At 27.1% G+C, this 25,715-nt stretch overlaps 5 protein-coding genes across 10 annotated transcripts in view; 3 read left to right on the top strand and 2 right to left on the bottom strand.

The window, feature by feature from the left end:
• Window positions 1–95: 95 nt before the first annotated feature.
• LOC122571330 (E3 ubiquitin-protein ligase Su(dx)) lies at window positions 96–7,752 on the bottom strand. Of its 3 annotated transcripts, none has more exons than XM_043734941.1 (12): window positions 7,666–7,752; window positions 7,002–7,137; window positions 5,667–6,113; window positions 3,166–4,210; window positions 2,852–3,083; window positions 2,417–2,730; window positions 2,092–2,334; window positions 1,856–2,015; window positions 1,477–1,751; window positions 1,176–1,401; window positions 1,008–1,104; window positions 96–885 (listed from the first exon to the last, which is right to left on the bottom strand). In XM_043734941.1, exons 2-12 carry the CDS (start codon window positions 7,057–7,059, stop codon window positions 713–715), a joined length of 3,270 nt encoding a protein of 1,089 aa, XP_043590876.1. In that variant the 5' UTR covers window positions 7,060–7,137; window positions 7,666–7,752; the 3' UTR covers window positions 96–712. The 3 variants fall into 3 exon arrangements, with proteins under 3 accessions (XP_043590876.1, XP_043590875.1, XP_043590874.1); XM_043734940.1 differs by having other exon boundaries at window positions 7,411–7,731; XM_043734939.1 differs by having other exon boundaries at window positions 7,566–7,729.
• An 880-nt stretch (window positions 7,753–8,632) lies between these two features.
• On the top strand, window positions 8,633–12,717 carry LOC122571332 (39S ribosomal protein L37, mitochondrial). 3 transcript variants are annotated; one of them, XM_043734945.1, is made up of 7 exons: window positions 8,633–9,312; window positions 10,104–10,277; window positions 11,067–11,273; window positions 11,386–11,505; window positions 11,591–11,697; window positions 11,988–12,170; window positions 12,257–12,717. In XM_043734945.1, exons 2-7 carry the CDS (start codon window positions 10,114–10,116, stop codon window positions 12,676–12,678), a joined length of 1,203 nt encoding a protein of 400 aa, XP_043590880.1. In that variant the 5' UTR covers window positions 8,633–9,312; window positions 10,104–10,113; the 3' UTR covers window positions 12,679–12,717. The 3 variants fall into 3 exon arrangements, with proteins under 3 accessions (XP_043590880.1, XP_043590881.1, XP_043590879.1); XM_043734946.1 differs by lacking the exon at window positions 8,633–9,312 and adding an exon at window positions 9,535–9,553; XM_043734944.1 differs by lacking the exon at window positions 8,633–9,312 and adding an exon at window positions 9,606–10,007.
• A 177-nt stretch (window positions 12,718–12,894) lies between these two features.
• LOC122571333 (cyclin-dependent kinase 20-like) lies at window positions 12,895–14,791 on the bottom strand. Its single transcript, XM_043734947.1, has 5 exons — window positions 14,220–14,791; window positions 13,904–14,092; window positions 13,443–13,679; window positions 13,137–13,364; window positions 12,895–13,073 (listed from the first exon to the last, which is right to left on the bottom strand). The coding sequence occupies exons 1-5, from the start codon at window positions 14,403–14,405 to the stop codon at window positions 12,918–12,920; spliced, it is 996 nt and encodes a 331-aa protein (XP_043590882.1). The 5' UTR covers window positions 14,406–14,791; the 3' UTR covers window positions 12,895–12,917.
• Window positions 14,792–14,801: 10 nt separating this feature from the next.
• Window positions 14,802–23,211, top strand: LOC122571331 (DNA helicase MCM8-like). 2 transcript variants are annotated; one of them, XM_043734943.1, is made up of 14 exons: window positions 14,802–15,333; window positions 18,804–18,944; window positions 19,063–19,304; window positions 19,371–19,503; window positions 19,593–19,843; window positions 20,259–20,363; window positions 20,679–20,822; window positions 20,900–21,119; window positions 21,517–21,680; window positions 21,835–22,047; window positions 22,126–22,250; window positions 22,328–22,550; window positions 22,668–22,805; window positions 22,876–23,211. In XM_043734943.1, the coding sequence occupies exons 1-14, from the start codon at window positions 15,255–15,257 to the stop codon at window positions 23,074–23,076; spliced, it is 2,379 nt and encodes a 792-aa protein (XP_043590878.1). In that variant the 5' UTR covers window positions 14,802–15,254; the 3' UTR covers window positions 23,077–23,211. The 2 variants fall into 2 exon arrangements, 1 of the variants encoding a protein (XP_043590878.1); XR_006318030.1 differs by lacking the exon at window positions 22,328–22,550 and having other exon boundaries at window positions 22,876–23,015.
• A 1,116-nt stretch (window positions 23,212–24,327) lies between these two features.
• The window catches only part of LOC122571334 (vegetative cell wall protein gp1-like), a 1,994-nt gene continuing 606 nt past the window's right edge, over window positions 24,328–25,715 (top strand). The window contains exons 1-3 of the mRNA XM_043734948.1: window positions 24,328–24,468; window positions 24,529–24,607; window positions 25,142–25,708. Of these exons, the coding sequence (XP_043590883.1) occupies window positions 24,380–24,468; window positions 24,529–24,607; window positions 25,142–25,708 (735 nt within the window). The 5' untranslated portion in view covers window positions 24,328–24,379. The remainder of the gene's footprint in view (window positions 24,469–24,528; window positions 24,608–25,141; window positions 25,709–25,715) is intronic.

The following is a 25,715-nucleotide window of genomic DNA, read 5'->3' as shown; positions in this document are numbered from 1 at the left end:
TCTAGTATTTTTCATTTCCTAATGTATCTACAAAATTTTTTCAATACAGTTTTTTATAACTACTTAGGACAAAACATGAAATTGTTATTATTGAGTTGTCACATAAAATACAATATATTAATGGCTTAATATGTACAGCATTTGTTATTGTAATTTTCAAGTCCTTCCATAGGGACTGTTACTAAAATATCGTAGAAAGCATCAATATCTAACACTTAAAAGACAGGATGTATTTTATCGTTTTAACTCTTATTAGGACAGAAAAACACAAGAAAATAAAATAAAATTAATCTTTAAAAAATTAATTATTATAAGATAATTATTTTGGCATCTTTGCTTTCATTTTATTCTATGAATTGTTTATAAACTTTATTTTCTAAATATATACAAATTTGTTAATATTTTCTGTGCATTTCATTAATATTTTCTACGACTTTTACATGTCTAGGTTCCATTACAACATAATAAAATAAATGAAATATATTTTGAAATAAAACATTTTCAATTAAAAAGAATATAAGGATTTTTTTATAAAGATGTAATACAAACGTCTTCAATTCATTAATTTAAAGAAATTTCTTTACTTAACAATTGTATCTTGTTATTGGGAACAAGATAAATAAAATCATTAAAACTTTGTACCACTATACTAAACTTGTCTTCATCGCTTCATAGGCAGTGGCATATTACGTTTCATAAGGTATATTTCTAATTATTCTTGACCAAAACCTTCTGTTTCTTCAATTGCATAGTTTAACTTTTCTACTAGTTGATCATAACTCTTATATGGTGGTAAATCCAATCTATTGAAGCATGTATGTGATCTAGGTAGCCATGTATCCTTTCCTACTTTTTCTATGCAAAATCTTTGAGGACCATTGCTCCCTAAAGAGAATAAAAAAAAAGAACAAAAACAAAAAGAATAACAAAAAATAGTTTCAAATGTAAATCATCTGATTTCTATAAATTATTTCATATTTATTTAGTTATTGATGTTTACTATTTACCCATTAGTTCTGCAAATCCCCCAACAGGTACTCGACAGGTACCCGTTACAAATTGCAAAAGTCGAGCTCGTTTTTCACTATCTGTTCTTGTTACAAACTGAATAAAATATATAAATATAATAAATGATATATATACTAGATAATATTTTGCAAATAATTTTAACGAACCTGCCAAAACCATAAGATTTGTTTGCTATTTCGTGTATAATGTCTATAAATTGTATTGCGTTGCCAGTCTTCTACATCTATTTCTTGCATACCACAGAGCATAAGTTCTAATTCACGTTCATCAAAATATTTCAACCATTCCAATGGTACAACCGAATTGAAACCTTCCAAAAATGCTTTAGTTTGGTCCTCTATACCTCTGGTCATCCTCCATTCTGTCATTAACCTTATATAGTAACAATCAATGAATAATTATTTTTTAAGATTTATAATGTTAACTTAATATTAATTATAACAGTACCTAATATATTCTTCTTTATTATCTTCAATAACTCTAATTTTGTCACCACCCTCTTTTAATTCATGATGTATTACTTGACCAAGAATTTCAAAATCCACACTATAATACAATTCGAGACCACACTCGTCGATATTATTTTCTTTTATCCATACAAGAGATTTATAGAATTCTGGATCAATGGATTCTATATCTTTCATAACCAATTTCTTATTTAACATACGTTTATAAAACGGCATAGTGAAACCACTGTAGATAAACCGACCATGATAAAGAGCCTACAATTAATGTATTTATATTTATTATATATAACATATTTAGTGTATATTAATTTCATTGATTTTATCAAATATAATATTATTAACAGTAGAAATTATCATACCATTGCTATAAATCTTCCAATGAATTTAAAATACTGTAAATGATCAGGATTGACATAAGATGCTGGATTGATTTGTAAACTATAATTACTCTTATTGGCATATTCAAATAAACAGTACATTGGATTTAATACTTCATGACTCAATAGGAAAAACCATTCTCTGAAATCAGAATTTAATTTATTTTTGTTCTTACAAAATAAAATTTTTTCCATGGAATTGTTGATTCAATTCTTACCTTGATACACCTCCATAATCTAACCCTTCTTCCCCTTTAAATATGATATATAATCTGCGCCTCAATGCAAAAGCTTCTGCATTCATTATTTGATGGTAAGAGTCTTCAAATAATGTCTGTCGATTGACACTAATTTTTATGTGATTCGGTAATGCATTAGTTTGACACAAGAAGCGAAATTGTGATAATTTCCATCGAAATGATCTTTCATATGCTCTTGGTACACGATAAATACCTTTAGGACTAAATAAAAATATAGTAGTAAAGAACATAATAAGGCAAAAAATTAAACTAGTAAAGATTGATAAAAAAAGATTACACAAACCCTTTAGGTGCTCCAGGTCTTGGATCCTGAAATGTAGTTGTTCTTGTATTATGATCTACAAAATATCGAACTCCATCTTCAGTTAATCGCATTTCCCAGCCATCTGGTAATGGTGGTTCATCAATTCCAGTTTCTTGTCCTTGTGTTCTTGGATCCTCCCATTGTGTAGTACGATTTTTATGATTTACATAATAAACTCTTCCTTCTGGTTGTTTACGTCTCTCCCAGCCAGCAGGTAATGGTCCCAAAGCATCATCATCATCGATTATAGATGATGTTGATGGTCCTGCTATAGCTGCTTGATTTCCATGTGCCTATATATACATATTAAATTTATTTCTATATTAGATTGTTAAATATCTATATTTTTAAAACTCAACGTAAAATATAAATGAAAATAAAATTATATATATGTTATAATTATTTATTACTTACTTGAGGATAAAGAAACCGTTGGTTACCTTGTTGTACCACATGCTGTCTTTCACCTTGCCAGTGTTGAAAATGTTGTAATCTTTCTGTATTTGGTATTTGCCATGTTGTAGTTCTTCTATTATGATCTACATAATAAATTCTGCCTCTTGGATCTCTACGAACTTCCCATCCAGGTGGCAGAGGTTGTGGTCTTTCCCAAGAAGTGCTTCGTGTCTTATGATCAACATAATACCTAATTAAAAATGTACCATAAAAAAAATATTATATATTTTCTAAAAATGTAAAAATTGAATAATTTTTTAAAATAATACAACCTTCTCCCATAAATGTCATATCTCATTTCCCAACCAGGAGCTAATGGCTCTTCAGAATGATTTGTAGGACCAACTTCAGCAAGTACTATTGAAGATTCAGGTTGAGTTGACTGACCAGGTATCATAGTAGTTTGTCCTGTTAATGGAGCGACCCGTTGTACTACTCGGGAATTTGAACGAGTAGTTGTAGGATTTGTATATTGTTCAGTACGAGAAATTCTACGTGCATCATCCAAGGATAATATCGAAGATGGGTCTGAACGTGCGATTCCACGTCCATCTGTCATAAGAAACACTGTAGGTTGTTCTAAATGAGAACCATCTGATAAAGTAAATACTACAGATTGCTCTGTCTGAGAATGTCCCTGACTATCAGTTAATCCAGAATTTCTAAGTTGATCTACTCTAGAAACTGTACATCCATCTACTAAAGGAGTAGTATCTTGATCCGTTCTCATAGTTCCATAACTATCTGAAAGAGGACCAGTTACAGATTGTTCTGTTCGAGAGTTACGTTCATTAGAAATAGGCTGGTCTGTTCTACTATGTGAACATATATCTGTATTAACTACAGTTAATTGATCTGATCTAGACATTCCAACTGTTCCAGGTAATACTGTTGATTGTTCAAGTTGAGAAATATTACGACTTTCCGAGACAGAAATCTTTGGAAATTGTTCTGTACATGTACCAAATCTTCCATCTACTATACCAGATGTTGATACATGCTCTATTCTAGACATTTGACGTCCATCTGGCAAAGATCCTGTAAAACGTCCTGGTAATGTTACAATGGATTTGTCTGCAGGCGATATTGCGTGCCCATTTGATAATGAATTCGATGCAGCAGGCTCAATTTGTTCATTATTCTTATTGGCATTAGCCTGTTCACTTCCACTACTATAAGTAGAGTTCTGATAAACATTTGGTAATGTTCCATGAAATGTAGATGATGCAACATGTTTAGGTTCATGTAATCTCATGCGAGCACGAATCCCTCCATTAAGAATGCTACTATTACTAACAGCATCATTATTTGGAACACCTAAAATATGATTATGCTTGTACTTAAATTAAGAACAATTTCATTATTTATAGATAAGATATATAATTAGAATATATAAAACTTGTTTTTATTATACATACACGCGCACAAAAGTTTTATGTAATTTATATTATAAAATTATTCTGTATGATTTTTCATTTTAGAAATCTATTACTTATTAAATACATAAAAACAAAACTCAGCATGTATGTTTAGTTTATATTTAAAATTATTCAATCATTTATATTTTACTATACATTATAAAGATATTTCAAGTTCAATTTTAAATAACTTCAAAAAGAAGACATCTCCTTTCATTCTTCCAAATTGAATAATGAAAAAGTGTGTGTATTTTCTGATACTTTATTTAAATGCAAATAACACTTACTTTAAACATATTTTATTATAACAAATAAATAAAATATAATGATAATTTCTATACAGATGATTGCAAGAATATCTTAAAAATAATTTATACTTTAATTTATACATATCACATTTGCATTTTGTTCTAAATATTATTTATTCATTATAGATGTTTACTTATTTCTCAGTCTGTTAGTTCTTCCAAACCTACACTACTAATTATAAAGCAATAAGAACACCAGCACTAGAAGTATCTTATATGTATATGTATGTAGCAAATATGTGTAGAATATGTAGAAAATATATTTTTTACAAAATCGTAATATGATTATCTATGATTCTCTATAAAAAATTGATTACTTATTGATTCTGAAATATTATACTGCAAATTCAAAGCCAATCATAGTACATCATACTACATTTGTTAATTTGATCATCATTGAAAAATTATCATGGAGTTCTGTAAAGATGTGATCGTATAATTAAATATTTTAGATGTACGTGTAACAGAGGAAATTAAATAACCTTATTCCTTATAAAATTAAAAGTGAGAATGCCCCTATTTGAAACATTTAAAGTAACTTTAACTTTTCCAAGAAGAGAGAAACATTTTTAATATCTTGTTTCATTAATTTATTGATTTTTAAAAATTAATATAAATGCTTTAAAAATTTTATTAAATTCTATAATAGACAGCTATATTTGAAATGTCATATAATGTCATATAATGACATACACTACATATATTAGATCGTCCGAAAAGTTCTTTCGTTTTATAAGGAAATGATGGATACACAACATTTTCCGTTTTATATTATTTTATCGAATTACGTATGATCCATTTTGTTCTATCAAAATAAAGATCACAACGTTCGACAGATTAGGTTTCATGTTTATATAAAAATGCATTGTTGTAAAAGACGTGTTTGTAAAAGAAAGACACTTTTCGGACAACCTAATAATTCTTATCTAGATAATACTTATTATCCTGGTATTCTTTCCTTAAAATTTTGTAATTTATCATTGGCTAAAAATTATTTTGTTCATTTATTATTTAAAGATTATTATATGCCTGATCTTAATTTCTTACCATCATAAGGCATACAGCCAGATTGCGTCTGACACGATGGTGATTCATTAATAGTTAGTGATGACGTATTTGGCATGTTAATTCTTAATCCATCAAATACTGTAATCAATTCTCCAACCTTACATAACTGAGAATCATGTTTATTTTCAGTCATTAAATCAAACGTTACTTCCATATTTTCTAATTTCCCATTATAGTGAGATAATACTTGAGAAAGACTTATTTTTTTTTCTCCAATTAAAGTATCTTTTCGGAATGTACTGTGATCTAACAATCGAAAATGTAATTGAGAATATGGAGTTACAAGTATTGTAAATTCCTCGTTCCATTTTGGTTGATATGTGGATTTTGAAACTTCTGTCTTCCGAGGACTTTTATCATCAACAGAAAATTCAATGTAAGGGTTAGGCTTTAAAAATGTAGAACTTCTTAATATAGCACCTTCAACTAAAATAACACAATTTTATTATATATACTTAAAACAGTATTAATATTTAAGAGTAATATTATATAGTTTGTTTTGTATGTATTTTTCTAACAATTTTTATATGTTTAATATTTATCTGGTAAGTAATTAAAATTAAACTACATTATATTGTAAAATTATGACTGTTAAATTATGTAAATGTAAAACCATGTACATGTATGTACACATATTCATATATATACTACTATGTATAGGTATTTGGACACTTCCTATATCTTCTAAATGCATGAATTGTCAAAACTGAAATTTTTATATTTTGAGTCTGCTCTCTGTTCTTATAACATCCATCAAATTTTGTCTTGATTAGACACAGATGCTACTTGGAACTTTATCCTAAATAAACTTCTTTAATTTAATTTTTACCTTTGATCCTAATACAGTATCTTAAATGCAATTAGTAGAATATGATAAGATTAGGGTAAGATAGGTAGGATGAAAAATACTTTGAAAGAAACACATAACATAGGTAACTAAGTGTATCTGTTCAACATTGAGATTTTAAAATAATAATGAGAACAAGTGTCTCCAATCACATTTTAATAGTTTATGTATATTTTATGAAGAGTCATGTATTTATTACAGATAAATGTGGAACTTGATTGATACATGTATATTGCTTGTTTTAGTTTTAGTTTAGCGAAACATTTGACTTCAGTTATGACAAGAAATAAAGAATTAACAATAGAGAAATATTCTCCTATCATAATGTTAAACATATAATAAAAATATCTATGTTCAGATTGGACTGCATCAAGTATCCAAATACTTATGCATGATAGTGCATGAACTATACAATACACAAAATATGTTAAATATATATAACAATAAATAAAGATATAAAAACTTACTTGTAATGCTTAATTGGTGAAAACCAGACGATGCCACTTCTTCTTCACAATGAGACATTGTATACAATTTAGTATATTTTAATAAGATAATTTTTGAGAATTCATAATTTCTTAACTATTTATATGTATGTTTTACCTGCAATATTTTATAACCTTAATAGTACAATTAAGTATCAACACCCTTATCATAAACGCGTAAAGAAAAATTACAAAAATAATTTAAGGTAATGTTAAAGGACGTTGTGAAAACAATTAGTACTATGTTAAAACAAAAGAGATACTTAAACCAGTATCATGAGTTGGTAAATTATGCTACATCAATATATAAATTACCAAAATAAAAACGTATTTCAGATATTTTATAATGACGATAAACACTAAATAACATGTTGCGAAGAAATGCACTTACATATATAATTAGTAGTAAATACACACATTACCGATTAAATACAGTACAATACGATTTAAAAAACTTTATCGTTTTCACATACTAAAAACACTACTGCTATTGGTATCCTTTCTAACGATCGGATATTAAAATACTCAAATAATTGTAACACATACAGATGTATTCATCATGATTGTTGCAAGTGTAACCAGCTCCAATGCATTCCCTGTATCTAAGATATTAACGTTTGTATGATAGAAAAGGTTCTTCACTCACAATTTTTATCACAAAACTTCGTTATCAGTAGGTCACCATCTTTTCACACATCAAAGGTAGGAACCTTTTATAATATGCAAATCACTAGGTATAAAAGTATAGCATGTGGATGCGCGCGCATATATTATGTATTTATCTCACAGAAAATGTAAGCTGTATTAAGTCTCTATATTTCGAATTCCCTAGAATTTAATAGCATAAAATATGAATTTACTAAAAAAATAGTATATAATTCGTGAATGTTGGACATGTCAAAGTATTTATTTGTCGTTAAAATAAGTTGTTGAAAATATTTGATAATATATATGTACGTAAAAGAAATAGAAGGAAACATAAAAATCATAATTAGGAAATTGTTAAAATATGTATGTCTTATTACGTCATTAAAATTATTATCAAAATGAAGTAAAATGATTGTTACTTTATATTAAAAAGAAACAAAATGATATGTGGTATATTCAATATTTTAATTTTAGTTTTAATAATATTAAAAAATATCAGTTTGTAATATTGTAAGAAATCATTAAAAAATATGAAATGAAATCTAAAATGTACTTTAAAGATTGGGCTTTTACGCTTCATAATAAAAGTGAATCTGACAACAATATTAGGAACTTCTTCTTTTGATATAAATATAATCTAGCCAGTTCTATAACCTATAAATATCTATTTGTGTAATATATGTATGTGTGACAGTAAGTGATAATACTAATATAAAACAATTATAGTATAATGCAATAGAATGTATAATAGTCTATGTGAAATAGACTCTAAAGTCAAAATTCTTAAATACTTATTTTATATCTTTTATTTTAGCTTTTTACAATATAATAGCTTTATACAATGTTTTATAAATTAATAACATCATTACATTGATGTGTTCTTGAAAGTAAAGGAAATTATGATAGGACTTCAAAATCAAATAAATGTGTTTCTGTTTTTTTTATTTCCAAAGAATGAAGAATTATGAAATTCTAGCACTTATATTATTACTAAAAATTAAAAACGATAATGCGCTACCTCTAGAGTGGCGTGCGAAATTTATCATGTTTTACAAATATTGACTTGAAAACTCTTATTCATATTTGTAAAAATTCAAGTTATTTCTCGTGAGTTATTCTTATTGCTCAGTTATTTATGGGCATAGGAATATAAAAATTGAGCATAAATGTCTAGTTCAGGCAAGGAGTGTGAAGTTACTAACAGGGATCTGGGAACATGGTCAGGTGATACTTTGGGGCTACATTGGTTATTGGTGACTTAGTGACTGACTCAATAATGTATGTCAGAAGGAGAAAACTAGTTACACTAATTCACTCTTACTCGAGACTAAGAGATTGCGTTTGCGCTATCACGACCAATTATCAATGCGGCCCCAAAATACTACGTTCCCCGCTCCCCAGAAATAGCTTCACCACCTCTCAGTTATTACTCGCTTCCTATATTCCTATGTCCATGACTCATTTTCACTTATGCTATGTATTCACTTAACCTCTTTCATTTAGACAATTTCATTTTTTAAATATTTTTATTTATTTATTTTTGAAGCTATAGTTCAGTTCTTACTTATTTTGCAGTACATTTACATTCCCTTTAAACAGTGTAAATATTTTACATACAGGCAAACACCTTTAATACTTTCCAAAGGTTTATACATATGTTATTTCTATTATTCCCAATATTTATATTTCATTTCCATTGCTCTACAATTATATTAATATCATTATTTTTATTATAACTTATTTTAAAAGTTAAGTATATCTCTAACAATTCTTTTAAGGAAGATATTAAAATGCGAAAGCAGTGTTGCCATCACGGTCGTGTATACAGGTTCGGCTATGATCATATATATAAACAAGTCCAACGCTCATATACCAAAACCAGAGAGGTAACTTCTTCTCTGCTATCCCCCAACAAGTCTTCAGACTTGTTTATATCTATGACTGTAGTCTGTGTATATATTCTTTAATAGTATTTGAATGATATTGGAATTATTGATATTAAAGATTACAAATTTATCTCGACGATATTGTATTCATATCTACCGTCATGATATTTCTCAGTAATATAGTAATATAAAACATTAATGGAATTATCATCTTCATAATATAATTATTAAACATACATTTGTATAGTAGATATATTGTAATATGGATAAAAGTTTACTCATATAACAATTATTAAATTGTTGTTAATTTAAACTAAGGAGTTAAAATTGTTTCAATAATTTTGAAAAGGGAGAGAGGAGCAGAAGAAAGAGATAGAGTAGAAAACAAATACTATGTATTTCTTATTCTTAGAAAATAATAGTTCTACTTAACCTATATCAGCAATATTCTAAAGTACATAATTGACTAAAAACAGTGAAATGAAATTTAATTAAACAAAACTCTCAGTTACTCTCTATAATGATGTAAATTATCACTTTTTTTTTTTAGATAAATTATAATGAAGTTCACACAATTATTATATAAACAACACATAGGTAAAGCAATAAGATATTTATGGCAACATCAACGAGAAAGATGTGTGCAAGTAACTAAAGCAGAACAAATTTTAAAATCTATGAATTTTACAGTACATGATGCTACAGAATTAATATCAGCAAAAAGGTAAAATGCTTCATATATCACTGAGGTATAATATTATAATATACATCTTATTTAATTTGTTATTTTAACACTTATCTTTTATTGTTTTCATATCTATTTCTTTATACTTTATGTTGTTTATTTCATTAAATTTCTAGAAAACATTATTTTACTTAATTAATAATGAAAGGTTAATAACATATTTATATCCTTAATCTAAATAACTTCATAACTCAAATCATTGGATGTTACTTAATTTTAAAAATTATTTCGTCAAGTAACATAAAATAATATAAATATAATTTACTTAACTTGCAAATTACTCTATAGAAAGATTATTTTGAGAAAGATATTGCTTGATGTATTTACTTTTTGTAATTTTGGATATTGTAGGAATTTTTACAGTTAAATGTATCTTTTATATTGAAATTTGGAAGAATATCAAATTATAATTCTCATTATTCTTATAATCTTATTAACAATCATAATATTTTACTTTATAAGAATTTATTTTTAAGGACATTGATATTTATAAAAACACCAATAATATTATAATATAACTGTATAGAAGGTTACAAACTCCTTTTAAGATAAGTACTTAGCAACAAATGTTATTAAATATTCTTTTGTATTCAACGAAATTAATAAATCCTTAATAAAGTATTTCGTTTTCATATATATATATATATATATGTTATTAATTTTTTTTTAGTTAATTGACTTAATATATATTTATGAATTGAGAAACACTTTGTTAATTTATAGCTATAAAGTTTTATTATAAATACATTTCCTTCTTTTTCATATTAGAATTGAAAATTCAACTGTTTTTAATAAGTCAGAACCTAATTCCAATAGTAAAAGTTGTTTGGTAATTGAAGATTGGAATGTTTTACAAGAAGGTGTACCACAAGCATGTGTATTAACAAAAACCCTAAAATTTGATGATGCATTACCAAAGAATATACAAGAGCTAATTACTGACGTTCCAGACAATATAGATAATTTATTAAAAAGGTATATTAATAAAAATATAACTATGTTTCATATAATTTCATTAGTCGTTGTATTTGAAATATACAACTAATGATTTTCTTTTCTCAATTTAAAAATCATTTTAATTACTCAGATTTGTCTATACATCTGTAATATATGATGCACAGCAAGTAAAATTACCACGATTGAAAGATCCTGATCGACCTGCTTGGGTGTTTCCAAGAGTATATGGTATATCTAATACAAGAAAAATGTGAGTATGAATCATCTGTATGATTACATTTACTTCATATTTTTTAATTTAAAATATTAGTTCTATAACAAAAAATATGTTGTAGGCATAATTTAACAAAGAAGTTTTTACAACTTTGTGAATCATTATGTGGATTAAATGATGCACAATACAAATCAATAGTTCATGATGGACTTGTATCTATGTGTATAGGTATATTATTAAAAGAAAAATATTATAAAATATACATTAAACTTCATGTATTATATGTGCTGCACATTCATATATAATATTTCTATTTTTAATGATCATGCAAGATAATAATATTATAAAGTATTTGACTTTTTCAGTTACGATTATTATAAATCAACTAGGAATAATGATTCATAACTTTAAAATCATTAGTTTTATAATTTTTACAAGTTAATTAAGATATTTTATTAGCACATTTTTGTGTATATGTCTATTCACAAGATTGTAATTTGTCACTTCGTATATTTTAGGGAAAGAAAACGATTTTATAAAATTTTCCTTAAAAATGGATATAATGATGACATCTTCAATACCTCTAGCACCTATAGCTGATGTAAATATGGATAATGAATATGCATTTCCTAATCTTCACCCACTACATTGTACTGTTGGCTTATCTAAATTAGATATTGATAACACTGAGGATATATATCGTAAGTTGATTATAGTTATAGAAAGCTAGATTATAGTTTATAAATCATAATTAGAAAATTTAAACATGTACATTTTTACATTATAGCAATTGATACGGAATCGCCATTAATGAATGTTCACACTATTTTTATAAATCACAATCCAGAGGAAGTTAAAAATATAACTGAATTGCCAGTCACTGAAGATCAAATTCACGCACGTTCAATGATGAAATCATTTACTGTAGCAGCAACTTGTGCCCGACAAAAGTTTGGATTAAATGTGAAGAAGTTACCTGAACCTATTGTTGTGCAATGTGTTCAGTCAGATGGACAAAATTTTCATTTCTCTGTATACCAACTTAATACCTTAGATATTGATGGTAGAGAAGGAATCAAAAATTTTTGGTGGTCAGAACCATCAATAAAATTATATGAAAAAGCTCTATATGAAAATGGGCAACCTCGTCTTACAGGCTACAATCGTGATGTTTTTAATAGATTTCTTGCATTTTATAAAAATAAATAAAATAAGATAACTATTGACAATAAACTCGTACATCTAAAATATTCGAATTTTATGTACCTATAAAAATATTTATGGCTCTTATTCTATCAACTTTAAAATGATTGAAATTAAATAATCTAGAAATTTATTATAGTTAAACGTATAATTTATTTGTATGGTCACTTCTATATATTATATCTTAGTGTATATATTTCTGTTTTATTAATTATATGTGTACTTTGTTAATATGATAATATTTATTATATAATAGTTAACAGATTTTTAAAAAGGGTAGTAGCTTGGATGTTTGTATTAATTTCTTTCTGCTTTATTTGATAGCGATGACTAGTTTGTGGTTTTATCAAATGTTTTGAAGAAATATATGGTTTAATATGAAAATATGGATGTTGTAATGCCTGAAATAAGAAATATTTTAATTTTTGTTAGTAATTGCTTGCTGTATTTGTTTTATTACACACTTCATCAGCTGTCAGACGTTGTGATGAATTGTAAATAAGAATTTTACTAATTAGATCAAGAGCTTCTTGTTCAGTATCTTCAAGTATTTCATCCCATGATATTCCTTTATGATATGGAAATGTAATTTTGTTATAATCAGGTAATATACTTAAATCTGGCCATGTTTCTGACGTAGGAGAACCTAAATATTTTAAAACTATTGCTAACTGCTCAATATCTGTCTCTCCCTGTAAGTTTGACGTTTACTATATAATATTACTTTTAAAATTACCATCAATAATAGAGTAAAAATAGAAATGTCTTACAGGAAATAATGGTGATCTGTTATATAATTCACCAAAAATACATCCAATAGACCACATATCAATTGCTGATGTATAATATCGTGCACCATATAATAATTCAGGTGCTCTATACCATCTAGTGGCAATTTGGTGAGAATATGGTTTTGTTACATTCTTCCACAATAATCTTCCTAAACCAAAATCAGCAATTTTCAAAATACCTTTTTCATTTATTAATAAATTAGCAGGTTTTAAATCCTAAAAATAGTATTTTAGTACTCTCACTATAATTCAATAGAATTTTAAAGGTAAAAAGTAAATAAACCAAAAATTGAAAATATATAACATTCTATGTATAAATTTAATATGTATGTAATTAAAGTTCTTCAGGTATGCTTATTATTATTATTATTGTTATTGTTGTTGCTATTATTATTATTATTATGCTTAAGTTTATATTAAAAAATATAAATATTTCTTACTCTATGTATTATATTTTTTCCATGTATATATGCAATGCCCTCTAAAATCATTTTTGTATAAATTTTTACTTGAACTCGAGTTAATAATATATCATTATCTCTTATTATTTCCCATAGTCCTGTAGGCATATATTCAAATACCATTATAAAATCTAAACCAGTAGGGAAAGCATCTAATAACTCTATGACCTATATTAAACAATCTTTTTTATTAAACTTATTTCTATATTATTAATAAGGAAGTTCTTTTTTATAAAATTGTTTATATGAATTATATACGTATATATTATATATAAAATAATTGAGATAAACATACATTGGGATGTTTTAATTGTTGTAAAATTTTTATTTCTCGAATAATAGATATGGATATACCGTTATCAATATTCTTTAAGAATAACTTTTTTAATGCAACATTCTTTTCTGTTTCCACATCATGTGCTTTTAAAACAATACCTTGTGCTCCTTTTCCAATTTTCCCTGTGACTATATATCTATCCATATTCAAAATATTTCTGAGTTAATACCAATTATAATATTAAAATAATTCCACATTTTAGAGATAAATAAGATTGTTTTTATTTTTTAACAAATATACTATATTTGTTAAAATATATGACATAATTTTATAAGTTTATAGTACATATATTTTCTTTCATTGAAATTTTTATCTTTTTCTCTTTCTTCCTTTCATTGAAATTTTTATCTTTTTCTCTCTCTTCCTTTCATTGAAATTTATGGAAATAATTTAATAAACGAAAAGCTGAATAAATATATTGTAAAGCTTATACGTAATAATACCAGGTCTCGGTTTCGTTACATAGTAACGTTAATGATGTCAACTAATGGCTTCCATAGTTACAATTGAAAATGCTTGCCTAACCTTATCTTTGGTTACCTGTGATTAAAGCCTGCTTTCCATTTGCGACTAGTCGCGCAAGACGACAAAACCTATTGTCGAATATGACATAATTTTCATCAGACGACAGAGCAGTCTTGTGAGACTATAAAACATGGATGTGGAATATATACGTGCTATACCCACATGCAGAACAATCGCGTTACTGAACGTCATTTTGCTGCTAGAATGTACGATTAGTCACAAGTGGAAAAGAGCCCTAATTCCTTTCAAAGTGTTTTATAGCTGTCAATTAATGTAAACAGTGAAGCGGCAATAAGTGGGAAAATCAGTCATAGTCTATTTATATAATATATGTTAGTAAATTTCAAAAGTGACAAATTATATATGGATCTATAATGTATGAATGAAATGTAGGGATTGGAATAGAATATATTCTGTAGCTAAAACTTTATAGTAATTTTAATGGAGATTTATTAGATATTTGTAATTATGACTAATAGAAAACCGAACAATTTTTATAAGAACAAATGGTATCTTGGTAAAAAGAAGTCATCAAAATCTAAAAAGAGTAAGATATTCTTTGTTCATTTTGATAAATCTATAGTTTTAAATAATTTAGTGAAATATAATCAAATACAATTAATGAATTTGTGTTTACCTTTTGTACATATGTACATCACATTTTTATTTTAATATTTGAAATATACGAAACGTTTTTTTAAGTATTGATTATTTAGTGTGTTGTAATATAGTAAAATTACGTTAATTATATGTGAAAAGGAGAAATGATGATCGTCTTTTTTATCACATATCGCTTCTTTTTATATTCTAAGAAACTTATTAAGGTAAGCTCAATAATTTATGACTCAAAGCCAACATGAATTTATGGAGATCATACATAAATGAAAGTATCAATATGGGTTTCTAAGTTATTAAATTATCATTAGATGTTTAATTATCATGCTTAATTTGACTGTTACAATATTGACTGCTATAGTGTTAATACTTTTTTCAGTGTCTTAAGTATATAATGTTTTTATGCATATATCATATACTTTTGTATTTTAGGTTACATAGCCTATATTGTATATATAGATAAAGATATGCTTGTAGAGCACAGGTGATTTTCATAATAGATGAATGCAAATTAATAGTAGCCCATGTAGTCTTTTAAAAAATATAATTATGAATCATTGTCGATTTATATATTAATCAATATGTTAATAGTTAATAATTAGGATGTTTACTACTATATGATGCATCTAAATAACATAATAATCTTTAAATTTTTTCATTTTATTTAGCATTCTTAATTAGCTTGGTCGGATGTATGCTTAATTACATAATCTTGGTATTGATCTATTTGATTAACTATTAGAATTTATAAGTATCTACATAGACATAATATATATTACTAACATTTCATGATATAAGAGATTAAAATAGAAAAAGAATAATTGCAATTTGTATTCAATTATAATATGTCGTAATTAGGAATATACAATAGAAATATAACAAGTATAGAACATTATATTTTAAGAGGTGTTTATATGTAGTAGCAACCTACAATTAAATTAACACTTATAATATTGAAATATAAATAATGAAGATGGGATTTTATTAACAAAAAGTGCAGTTGTATGTATGGATACATTTGTAGGCATAGTTGTATCATAAAAAGATAAAACTTGTTGAACTATACAAAATTTTCTATTGTGGTTTTTTTCCACCTTCATTTAAAATAAAACTATAATCTTGTCTAGTTATTAGACTTAATGTTTATATAAAGTGGTTCGAACATAATGTCACAAAATGCTTTTTCTTAAATTATTAGAAGTGGCAAATTTCATTTTTGGCATTTAATTGGCATATTGGGCTTTTCTACAAAATAAACTGTTTGCCTTATCTAGGAGAAAGAAGATGGATCTTGATTAGTTTTTTATGTATACCTGTACACATTTGATATCCATCAACTTATTTTATTATTTTATTATTATATTTATATTAATATTATATTATATATATTATTTTATTATTATCACGTTGAAATTAAAATAACTATTATTATAAATTAGAATATGTGTATTGTATCACAGTGTTATGATTTGTAACATACTTATTAGAAAAATACTGTAGTTATTAGTTTAAGTGTATTATTGTGAGAATTTTCAATACAGCGGGGCTTACGTGAAATAATAACAAATTAATTATAAAAATAATAGGTAAATGAATAATTGATATTATCTTACGAAATAGAATAATTGTTATCATCTTACGGAAGCGATTGAAAAAAACATTGATGATATTCATTTTTAATTGAGTTATAAGATATTTCTTATAACCTTGCATATCCATGTTACGTACGAACTTTCATCTCCAATATTCAAGCACATTCCACCCTCTGTATATATAAATAAAAGCTTTCGAGACCAGGTCATTTTATCCGTTCGTTGGTAGCTAATATAGACGCATACGCTGTCACAGACGCTCAATTCTATGTAGAATTCTCTACTGTAGTAGTAGCAGTTTTTCGCAAATATCTCGTAAATAGACTCTTTGTATGTATCTGTTCCAAAACCCATGTCGTCAGTTTTACAATATACAATTGGCCGGGAGCGGTGTTCAGCTGGATATCTTGACTAGCAAGTTAAGTCAATACAAGGACATTTGCTTTAATGCATTTATAGAGAATATCTGTTTTCATTGACAAGTTAAATTAGCTGAGCCATTTGAAAAATCAATTTTCTAAAATCATTTCTACTAAAACAAAGTTTAGTTGTCGCGTAAGCGATTTTTCGGAGACCTCAGTGACCCACCAGGGAGCCTTTTCCTTTCTACACGCATGGACTAGGCAGTCTATGCAAGTCTATGCCTCAGCTATCGGTTGATGATCACGCTATTGTTTCTGCTTGTCAGTTGTCAGTTTATAAACTTGTAATGATTAGCAATTAAAATTTTATCGAATGATGAATAACAAAAAAAGAACAATCAATAAATGCGCAATTCTGTATCTAATACATATGTGTATGTATTATACAGGCACAATATAAATCTGTAGCAGTTCCTCAAGGAGTTTTCCCGAACCACACTTCTGTGAAGGTCTTTTCTTAGACGACGATGCAGTCTTCGCCTGCTCTCGCAAACGGAACAAGGCCGTTCGCCACTAACATGTGTAGGAAAAAGTTGTTCAAGATCACGCCTCCAACCACATATTAAAAAGAGTCATCAAAATCGGAGAGGTTGAGTTCTATCTGTACAAACACCAAACATGTCTTCTTTCGTGTATATTAGAAATTTGTCAGGATAGGTTCGCTTACCGAAAAGCATTACTGTCTTCCCTATTCTGTGGCCAGATCTTTTAGAACCTTAGACATAGTCTTTATTCTGTGGCAATATGACGTCACGGTCGGGTCATTTGCCATCAGTAAACTATCGTACTCTTCATCTAACTAAATAGTCATATTATCGACATCTCATAGTTCAACGACTTAGCGATCGATTTCCCAAACATTCAGTCGAGCATCCTGCCAAGGCCGTTACTGATTCCTTCTCCTAAATAGCGGTGGGCTATTTGCCATAATATCGTTAAAAAATGTGTTGCCACTAACACATACATCAATCATTCGAAATCGCTTACATATTGAAGTATTTATATTTGAAAATGATTAATTTAAAAAATACTTTTACTTTCGCTTTGTCAAATTTAGTGTATGGAATGATTTTATTTTGATTTTTGACGTTTTTCATTTTCATATTTGTAAATCCTTTTAACGATTGTCTTAAAGTCAGTTTTTATTACAATAATGATGAATAATATGTTAATATATTAAGACCATAGGATTTTTTTACTTTTATTCAATTGATTGATGCAATAAAATCGTTCATAATAGCAATCCTCTAATTGCTTTAAGCAGTGTATTTAAGCATTAAACGTTAGATTCTAATGGCATAATAATCAAACTTTTATTTGTTGGAATTTTAATTTTGATATACATATAGACTTATTTATGTTATATCTATATAATTAATAATTTATAGATTACAATGACAATCAAAATGATGAAAAGAAATATCAACGTTTGGACCCTATTGAAACATATAATTTATTAAACGTAGATAATACTTACGTAGATTTCAATATTCCATATTATGGATGGAAGCTATTTTTTTCTGATGAAGGTAGAAACATTTTTTATATTTTTTATTAAATTGGGTTAATGGCAAATTGAAATACAATAGTTATATAAAAATAATTCATAGATAAGTAATAATGTTGGAAAAATAATTTGTCTTTTAGTTTATAAAAATGATTCTGATACTGTTAAAAAAATACAAATAGCAGAAAGATTTATAAATAGACATCAACGATTGTCAACATTACTTTCGTTGGAAAATTTAGAAAATGGCATAATTTTTATTATTGACATATGTGAATTATACAATGATAAAATTTTTATGGATGAATGGTCTGATTTTAAGAAAGATATATATGAAAATCCATTGCATATCTTAAATTCTTTTAAATTGGCTGTACATCAGGTACACTTATAATATTTTTTATAATTAGTATATTTATTCACGAAATATTAAGTTCTGTATTTTTAGCAAATTTTAAATACAGTACCACGAGAAAATCTAAGCTCTGCAAATATTATAAGTACACTTTCTACTGTTAGAATAAAAATATTAAATTATCAACCGATTATGTGTTTGCAAGATTTGAAAGCAAATTCTTACGGTATGTATATAATTTCTTGAGTAATAAAGATCATAATTTTGTTTAATTCTAACCTAATACTGTTTTTGTATATTTAATTTTCTTAACAGGGAGATTAGTATCAATTAGAGGCTGTGTAATAAGAGTAGGCCACATAAAACATCTTGCGCAATGGATTATGTTCGCTTGTCGTAAATGTAATTTACAGAAAATAGTGAAACAGCCATTAGGAGTTTATACAGTTCCAAGAATATGTAATACATGTGGCATATCTAAATTTCGTGTGATATTAGATTCATCATTGGTGAAAAGTATCTCATTTCAAACAATTAAAATACAAGAAATTTCCAATAACGATCAGGTTTGTATTTCTATTACAAATAAAAAAGATCATTTTTATTTTGTGCGAGTACGTGCGCGTATGCTTATATAAATGAAGCTCAGAGTTACAATTCATTTTAATAAATTTATTATGTTATATACTATGTACAAAACTACTCATTAATTTTTGAATAAATTGTTTCGAACAATTAAATTTATACTCTTACTCAAATGAAATTTTTTAAAATTATATTTTTTAAAATAGTAAACATAAATAATATAAAAGAATTGATTCTTCATAGCATTACTCTTTCATATAGATAGTGTGAATAATATTGCGACAAAAGAATAAATAATTTTACTTATAGATTTAAAAACTGTCGAAAATGAATTAACTTATAACTCATTAATATTGCTGGCGTGTTTTATATATGTACATATCTTTTTTCGTATAGAACAGTAAAGGAAGTATGCCTAGAATGATTGATATCGAATTAATGGATGACTTAGTCAATACTTGTATGCCTGGAGATGATATTACTTTAACAGGAATTATAAAGGTAAAGTGTACTTAGATATATGGTAGATTACAAGAGTTTCAATGTTTGCAATTAAGTGTTTAATTTATATTTGTAATCGATTTTCTAGCAAGTTAAGGCATTTATATAAAGAAATTGTTTCACATTCAAATAATTCTTTTGAGAAACTAACTTTTCTATTTTATAATGTTCTCATTTTAACTAAATATTTTTGTCTTTAAGCATATTTTTGCATCGTTAGCTTTAGATAATTCGCCTATATATTATTAAAAGCATATAATCTATGTTTTTTTATTCATATTACAATGTTATGATCTGACATACTGGGTTACATAGGGTAATAATAATGCAAAGTCTCGAAATAAAATTTCATTTTCTTTGTACATGGAAGCTATTACGATAATTAATAATAAACAAAGACTTCAGGATAAAAATATCATAAACAATGAAATGTCAATAAAGGATTATTTAGCAATAAAGGTATATGAATTGAAAATATATGTTATAATTTAAGTAATCTATCCTGTGAAGTATTTATGTTTTATTAATTCTGATAGGAGGTATATAACACACCAAATATTTTTCCGCTGTTGGTACATTCCTTATGTCCAAGTATATATGGTCATGAAATTGTCAAGGCCGGACTGATGTTGAGCTTATTTGGTGGAAATGTAGAAAACTCAGAATCACGAGAAAATATTCATGTATTAGTAGTTGGTGATCCTGGTCTTGGAAAATCGCAAATGTTACAAGCCTGCGAGCGAATTTCTGTCAAAGGTACAACAAAACGAATAAGAATTTTATTATATAATTGTATAGAGGATGTCTGAGCAGATATTGATCTTTTGGTTTACATCGCTATTTTAGAAGTTACTATTATAAAAGTTGAATGGCTTTATATTCCGATGTTATTAATTTTCCTGTAGATGAGCACGTAAAGATTATGTGAAGGTCAACTTTTTTTTTTTAATGGAATCGTATATTTTTTAATACATTAATCCGTGCAGTTCGACACTCTTTATAACAATTAATAATATCAGAATATATAAAGCCATTCAACTTTTACCTGAAATATTTTTCGCTACGGGTAATAAAAGTGATGTAAATCAAGATGCCAATATCAGGCGAGACACCCTGTATATTATCGAAGAATTTGTAACAATGATTTTTATAGGTGTATATGTGTGTGGAAATTCAAGTACATCTTCTGGTTTGACAATAACGCTAACAAAAGAAAATAAAAATAATAAATTTAATTTAGAACCAGGAGCATTAGTTTTAACAGATAGAGGCTGTTGTTGTATTGATGAATTTGACAAAATGCATAAACAACATTCGGTAAAGCTGTTAGAACTATTTAGAGCTGTTTTGCTATAAAGCTATTAAATATCAAATTAATAAAAACTTAGCATTCTTAATATCATATTCGTATAATGAATAGTTGGTTATGGTTTATCACTTTATATTGAAAAGCAAATTGTTTAAATTATAGGTTTTATTAGAAGCTATGGAACAACAAAGCGTAAGCATTGCTAAATCAGGAATAATATGTTCTCTTCCTGCTAGAGCATCAATTCTTGCAGCTGCTAATCCAATTGGTGGTCGATTTAATAGAACTAAAACAGTACTGCAAAACTTAAAAATGAGTGTTCCTCTCTTGTCACGTTTTGACCTAATATTTTCATTATTAGATGAACCGAATAAGGTGCATACTTAATATTTAATAGTTATACATACACAAGTGAATACTTCTAATTAAGGTTATATTTTCTGTTTGCAATAGCATATAGATGATTTATTATGTAATCATGTTATGTCAATTCATGGTGATTTCAACACAACTAATAGTGTGCAAAGTAGTACATCTCAACATATAAATATATCACATACAACTAAACTTTCATTAAGGTAATTAAAACATATTAGACATAATAATTGTTTAACATATATAAACATATATTTATTTTTTATAAAAAAATGTTTAGAGATAGACTGAAAGTTCCTATAGCAGAAAATACGAATATCATTCCACAGTCAATTCTCAGAAAATATATTGCGTATGCACGGCAATATGTTAAACCAAAGTTAACTAAAGAAGCAGCTAACATATTACAAAATTATTATTTAGAGCTTCGAGATCAGAATAATAAAGTTGGTGGTTTATCTGTCTGTAATAGACAATTAGAAGCTATGATACGATTAACAGAGGTTCCATTATTTTTGTGTTTGTTATTTTGAATTTTTAATCTATGCATATACATATGTATAGATTTTGAATTGAAATATCTTTTTTCTCATGAAACGAAAATTAAAATTCCTACGTAGGCTAGAGCAAAATTGGAATTACGTACAGAGGCAATAGAAACAGATGCTTTGGATGTGATAGAAATTTTACAACATACGTTTGATGACAAAATTACAAATTGCCAATCCTTAAGTACAAAAAATATAACTAATCGAAAAGTAAGTAAGTTAATATAGATTTACAATAATGGGAGACTGTGAGGTACTAATATGCATTTTTTGTTTAAAGATTAAAGAATTTATAAAGATATTAAGAAAAGAAGCAGTTTCTAACAATAGTAAGATATTTTCTATGAAAAGATTGCGTGAAATCGTGTCGGATAAGAAAATTTTGATGAGTGACTTCTCTGAATTTATTGGGAAATTAAACGAAAACGGCATTTTATTGAAAATGGATAGTAATACGTTCAAATTTATTTCTTTAGATTAAGTATATATATAATGTTTATTATATTATTTCATTGTGTTTCTCAAGATCTAAGTAATTTATGTTGTTACACTAATTTTAGGACACTGTAATTGTAATAAACAATAAATAATATTTTGCAGTGATCAGCATTAATGATTAGTATCAAGTGTTGTGATATGATGATGCTTTTCAAAATTATTATAAGATTGTACTACAATATTATATTTGGCATTATTGTTGATAATATAAAATAAACAAATTTACATTACATTACATTACATTATCTGTCAGTTTTTACACGGTTTTACACTTCAAAACAGTCAGCTTTACACGGAAGACGCCAATACAGGTACAGACAGCATCTTGGTTTTGGTTTATGAAAACAACCAGGTCTGCGACAAGGTCTTTTGGGGATATATATCTTTGGTTTTGAAGCACATGCTGGAGGTATAGTAACCTTGCAAAATCTGTGTAATAAAATTCTCTTATGCCTTGTTTTTTTAACATGTATAAACGGTTATATATTTCATTTACATAATTATATCGTGTCATATGTAATATATAAATATATACATATATATCTAAGGTTCTGCTGCTAACCAAAGTATAAAATATATTTATTATTGATATCCAAATTAGCATAGTAATCGTTCCTAATTTGTGCCGGACGGACAAAAACAACATAAATTTTTATTCTTCTAACATTGAAACAATTCAATTAAGACATCGTGCTGTAACTCTAGTTAAACATCGTGCAGCACATGCAGGTGGACAGTATGGAATACATTTCGGTGGACAAGGTCCGCACGGCACTGGTGGCGTACATATTGTAATTTTACATGGTGGTGGGCATGCTACACAAATTGGTGGAACACATGGGTAAGGTACACACGACGGACAAGAGGGTAACTGGTACTGGATACAGGATGCAGGAGGCGGATAGCAAGATGGTGTGCAACATGATAATGGACTTCCTCCACAAGACATTGTTTTCCTTTTTTATTGCTTTTTTGTTGTATATTATTTTTTATGATGTCATATACATGAAATTTTGATAATACCATTTATACGAAATAGCTGACAATTGAAGTTTATGCGAAGATATTATTCATTTATTATGTGTTGAAGATATATTCAGACGATGTAGTCGTTTTTTTTAAATAAATCATTCCAGTGTTATAAAACGAAAAATAAATTAAATAGAGTGGAAATATGCTAAAAATATAATGAATATGTAACAAAATTCATATTCTTCAATTTTTATAAAACTTGGATAAAATCAAAATTTTTGTTTTCAATTATTTGAACATAATTACCATTAGAAATGCCTTGTGACGGAAAAAATCCTAATTGTGATAGAAGACGAGAATTATTAGCGCAACTAAAATGTTTGATTAGTTCTATGGAAAGAAAGTAAGAAAATGTTGAAACTAAATTACGAACATGAATAAAATTATAATTTGTTCATTATAGAAAAGCATGTGAATGGGATGAGCCACCTTGTCCACCTCCTGTTATTTGTTCTTCACCTTGTGCACCTATTTCTGATTGTGTAAGTACGAATGGATTTAAAAATGCGTAATGTACAGTAGGGAAAAAACCTGAGTCAATAATCACAGCTTATGTATAAATCATTTATTGTCATAAAAAGTAAGGGATACAAAAAATAAACATATGCAGTTATCATGGTTAAAGGAAACGTAAGAAATTTTTTACAATATAAATTTTTTTTATTTCTAACAAAAGAATCGATTGAGTCAGTTTTGCTGATAGAAACCAATAATATATATACAGTATATGTGCACATACATACATATACAACGAATACACATGTACAGTACATATACTAAGTTTCATTAAAATTTGAAGATACTTTCTTGAATATGGTTTTCTCTTTATTCTAAAATAAAGATTAAAATCTTCATTGGCTAATATTTTAGTACCAGTACAGAAAGTGTATTGTTACAAAACAGAATAATACTAAAAATAATTTTAACAAAATTTGAGAAAAAATATCTTCTATCATTTTATATTTTTTAATACATCAATTTATATATGGAGCTAAATTTTAATTATTAAATTTCAGATTCCAGTTAAACAATGTAAAAGTTTTGATTTTCGAGCAGGTATTATATATAGATGTGAATGTATCAAAAGGAATGGTTTACAAGATAGATGTATGGTGTGGGATTGTATGGGTAGACCAGAATGTATGACAAAGTTATATCCCGTTTGTATGCCAGGGCGCAACGCGTTATTGAAATTAACAGAATTGGGAGATATGGAAGTTGCACTAAGGAAATTTTATTGTGCTGATCAAGCAAGGGAAGCTGCTCTGGCTGCATATTGTAGATTGGTATGCTGCAATGGTACAGAAAAATCTTGCTGTACAAATGTAAAGGCAATATGTTCAAGCAATACGAAGTGTAAGCCTGTATGTATCGAACTACCACCCTGTCAACCCTGTCAACCCTGTCAACCCTGTCAACCCTGTCAACCCTGTCAACCCTGTCAACCCTGTCAACCTTGTCAACCATGCAGTATTACTCCTTGTGTACCACCTTGTACTTCTTTCAACATTTGTGTACCATGCTCACCTCCATGTCCACCACCATGCCCACCACCATGCCCACCACCATGTCCACCACCATGTCCACCAC

This window comes from Bombus pyrosoma, linkage group LG10 (genome assembly GCF_014825855.1).
Source record: "Bombus pyrosoma isolate SC7728 linkage group LG10, ASM1482585v1, whole genome shotgun sequence".
Classification (NCBI taxonomy): Eukaryota; Metazoa; Arthropoda; class Insecta; order Hymenoptera; family Apidae; genus Bombus; species Bombus pyrosoma.
This window is presented reverse-complemented; position numbering and strand designations above follow the sequence as displayed.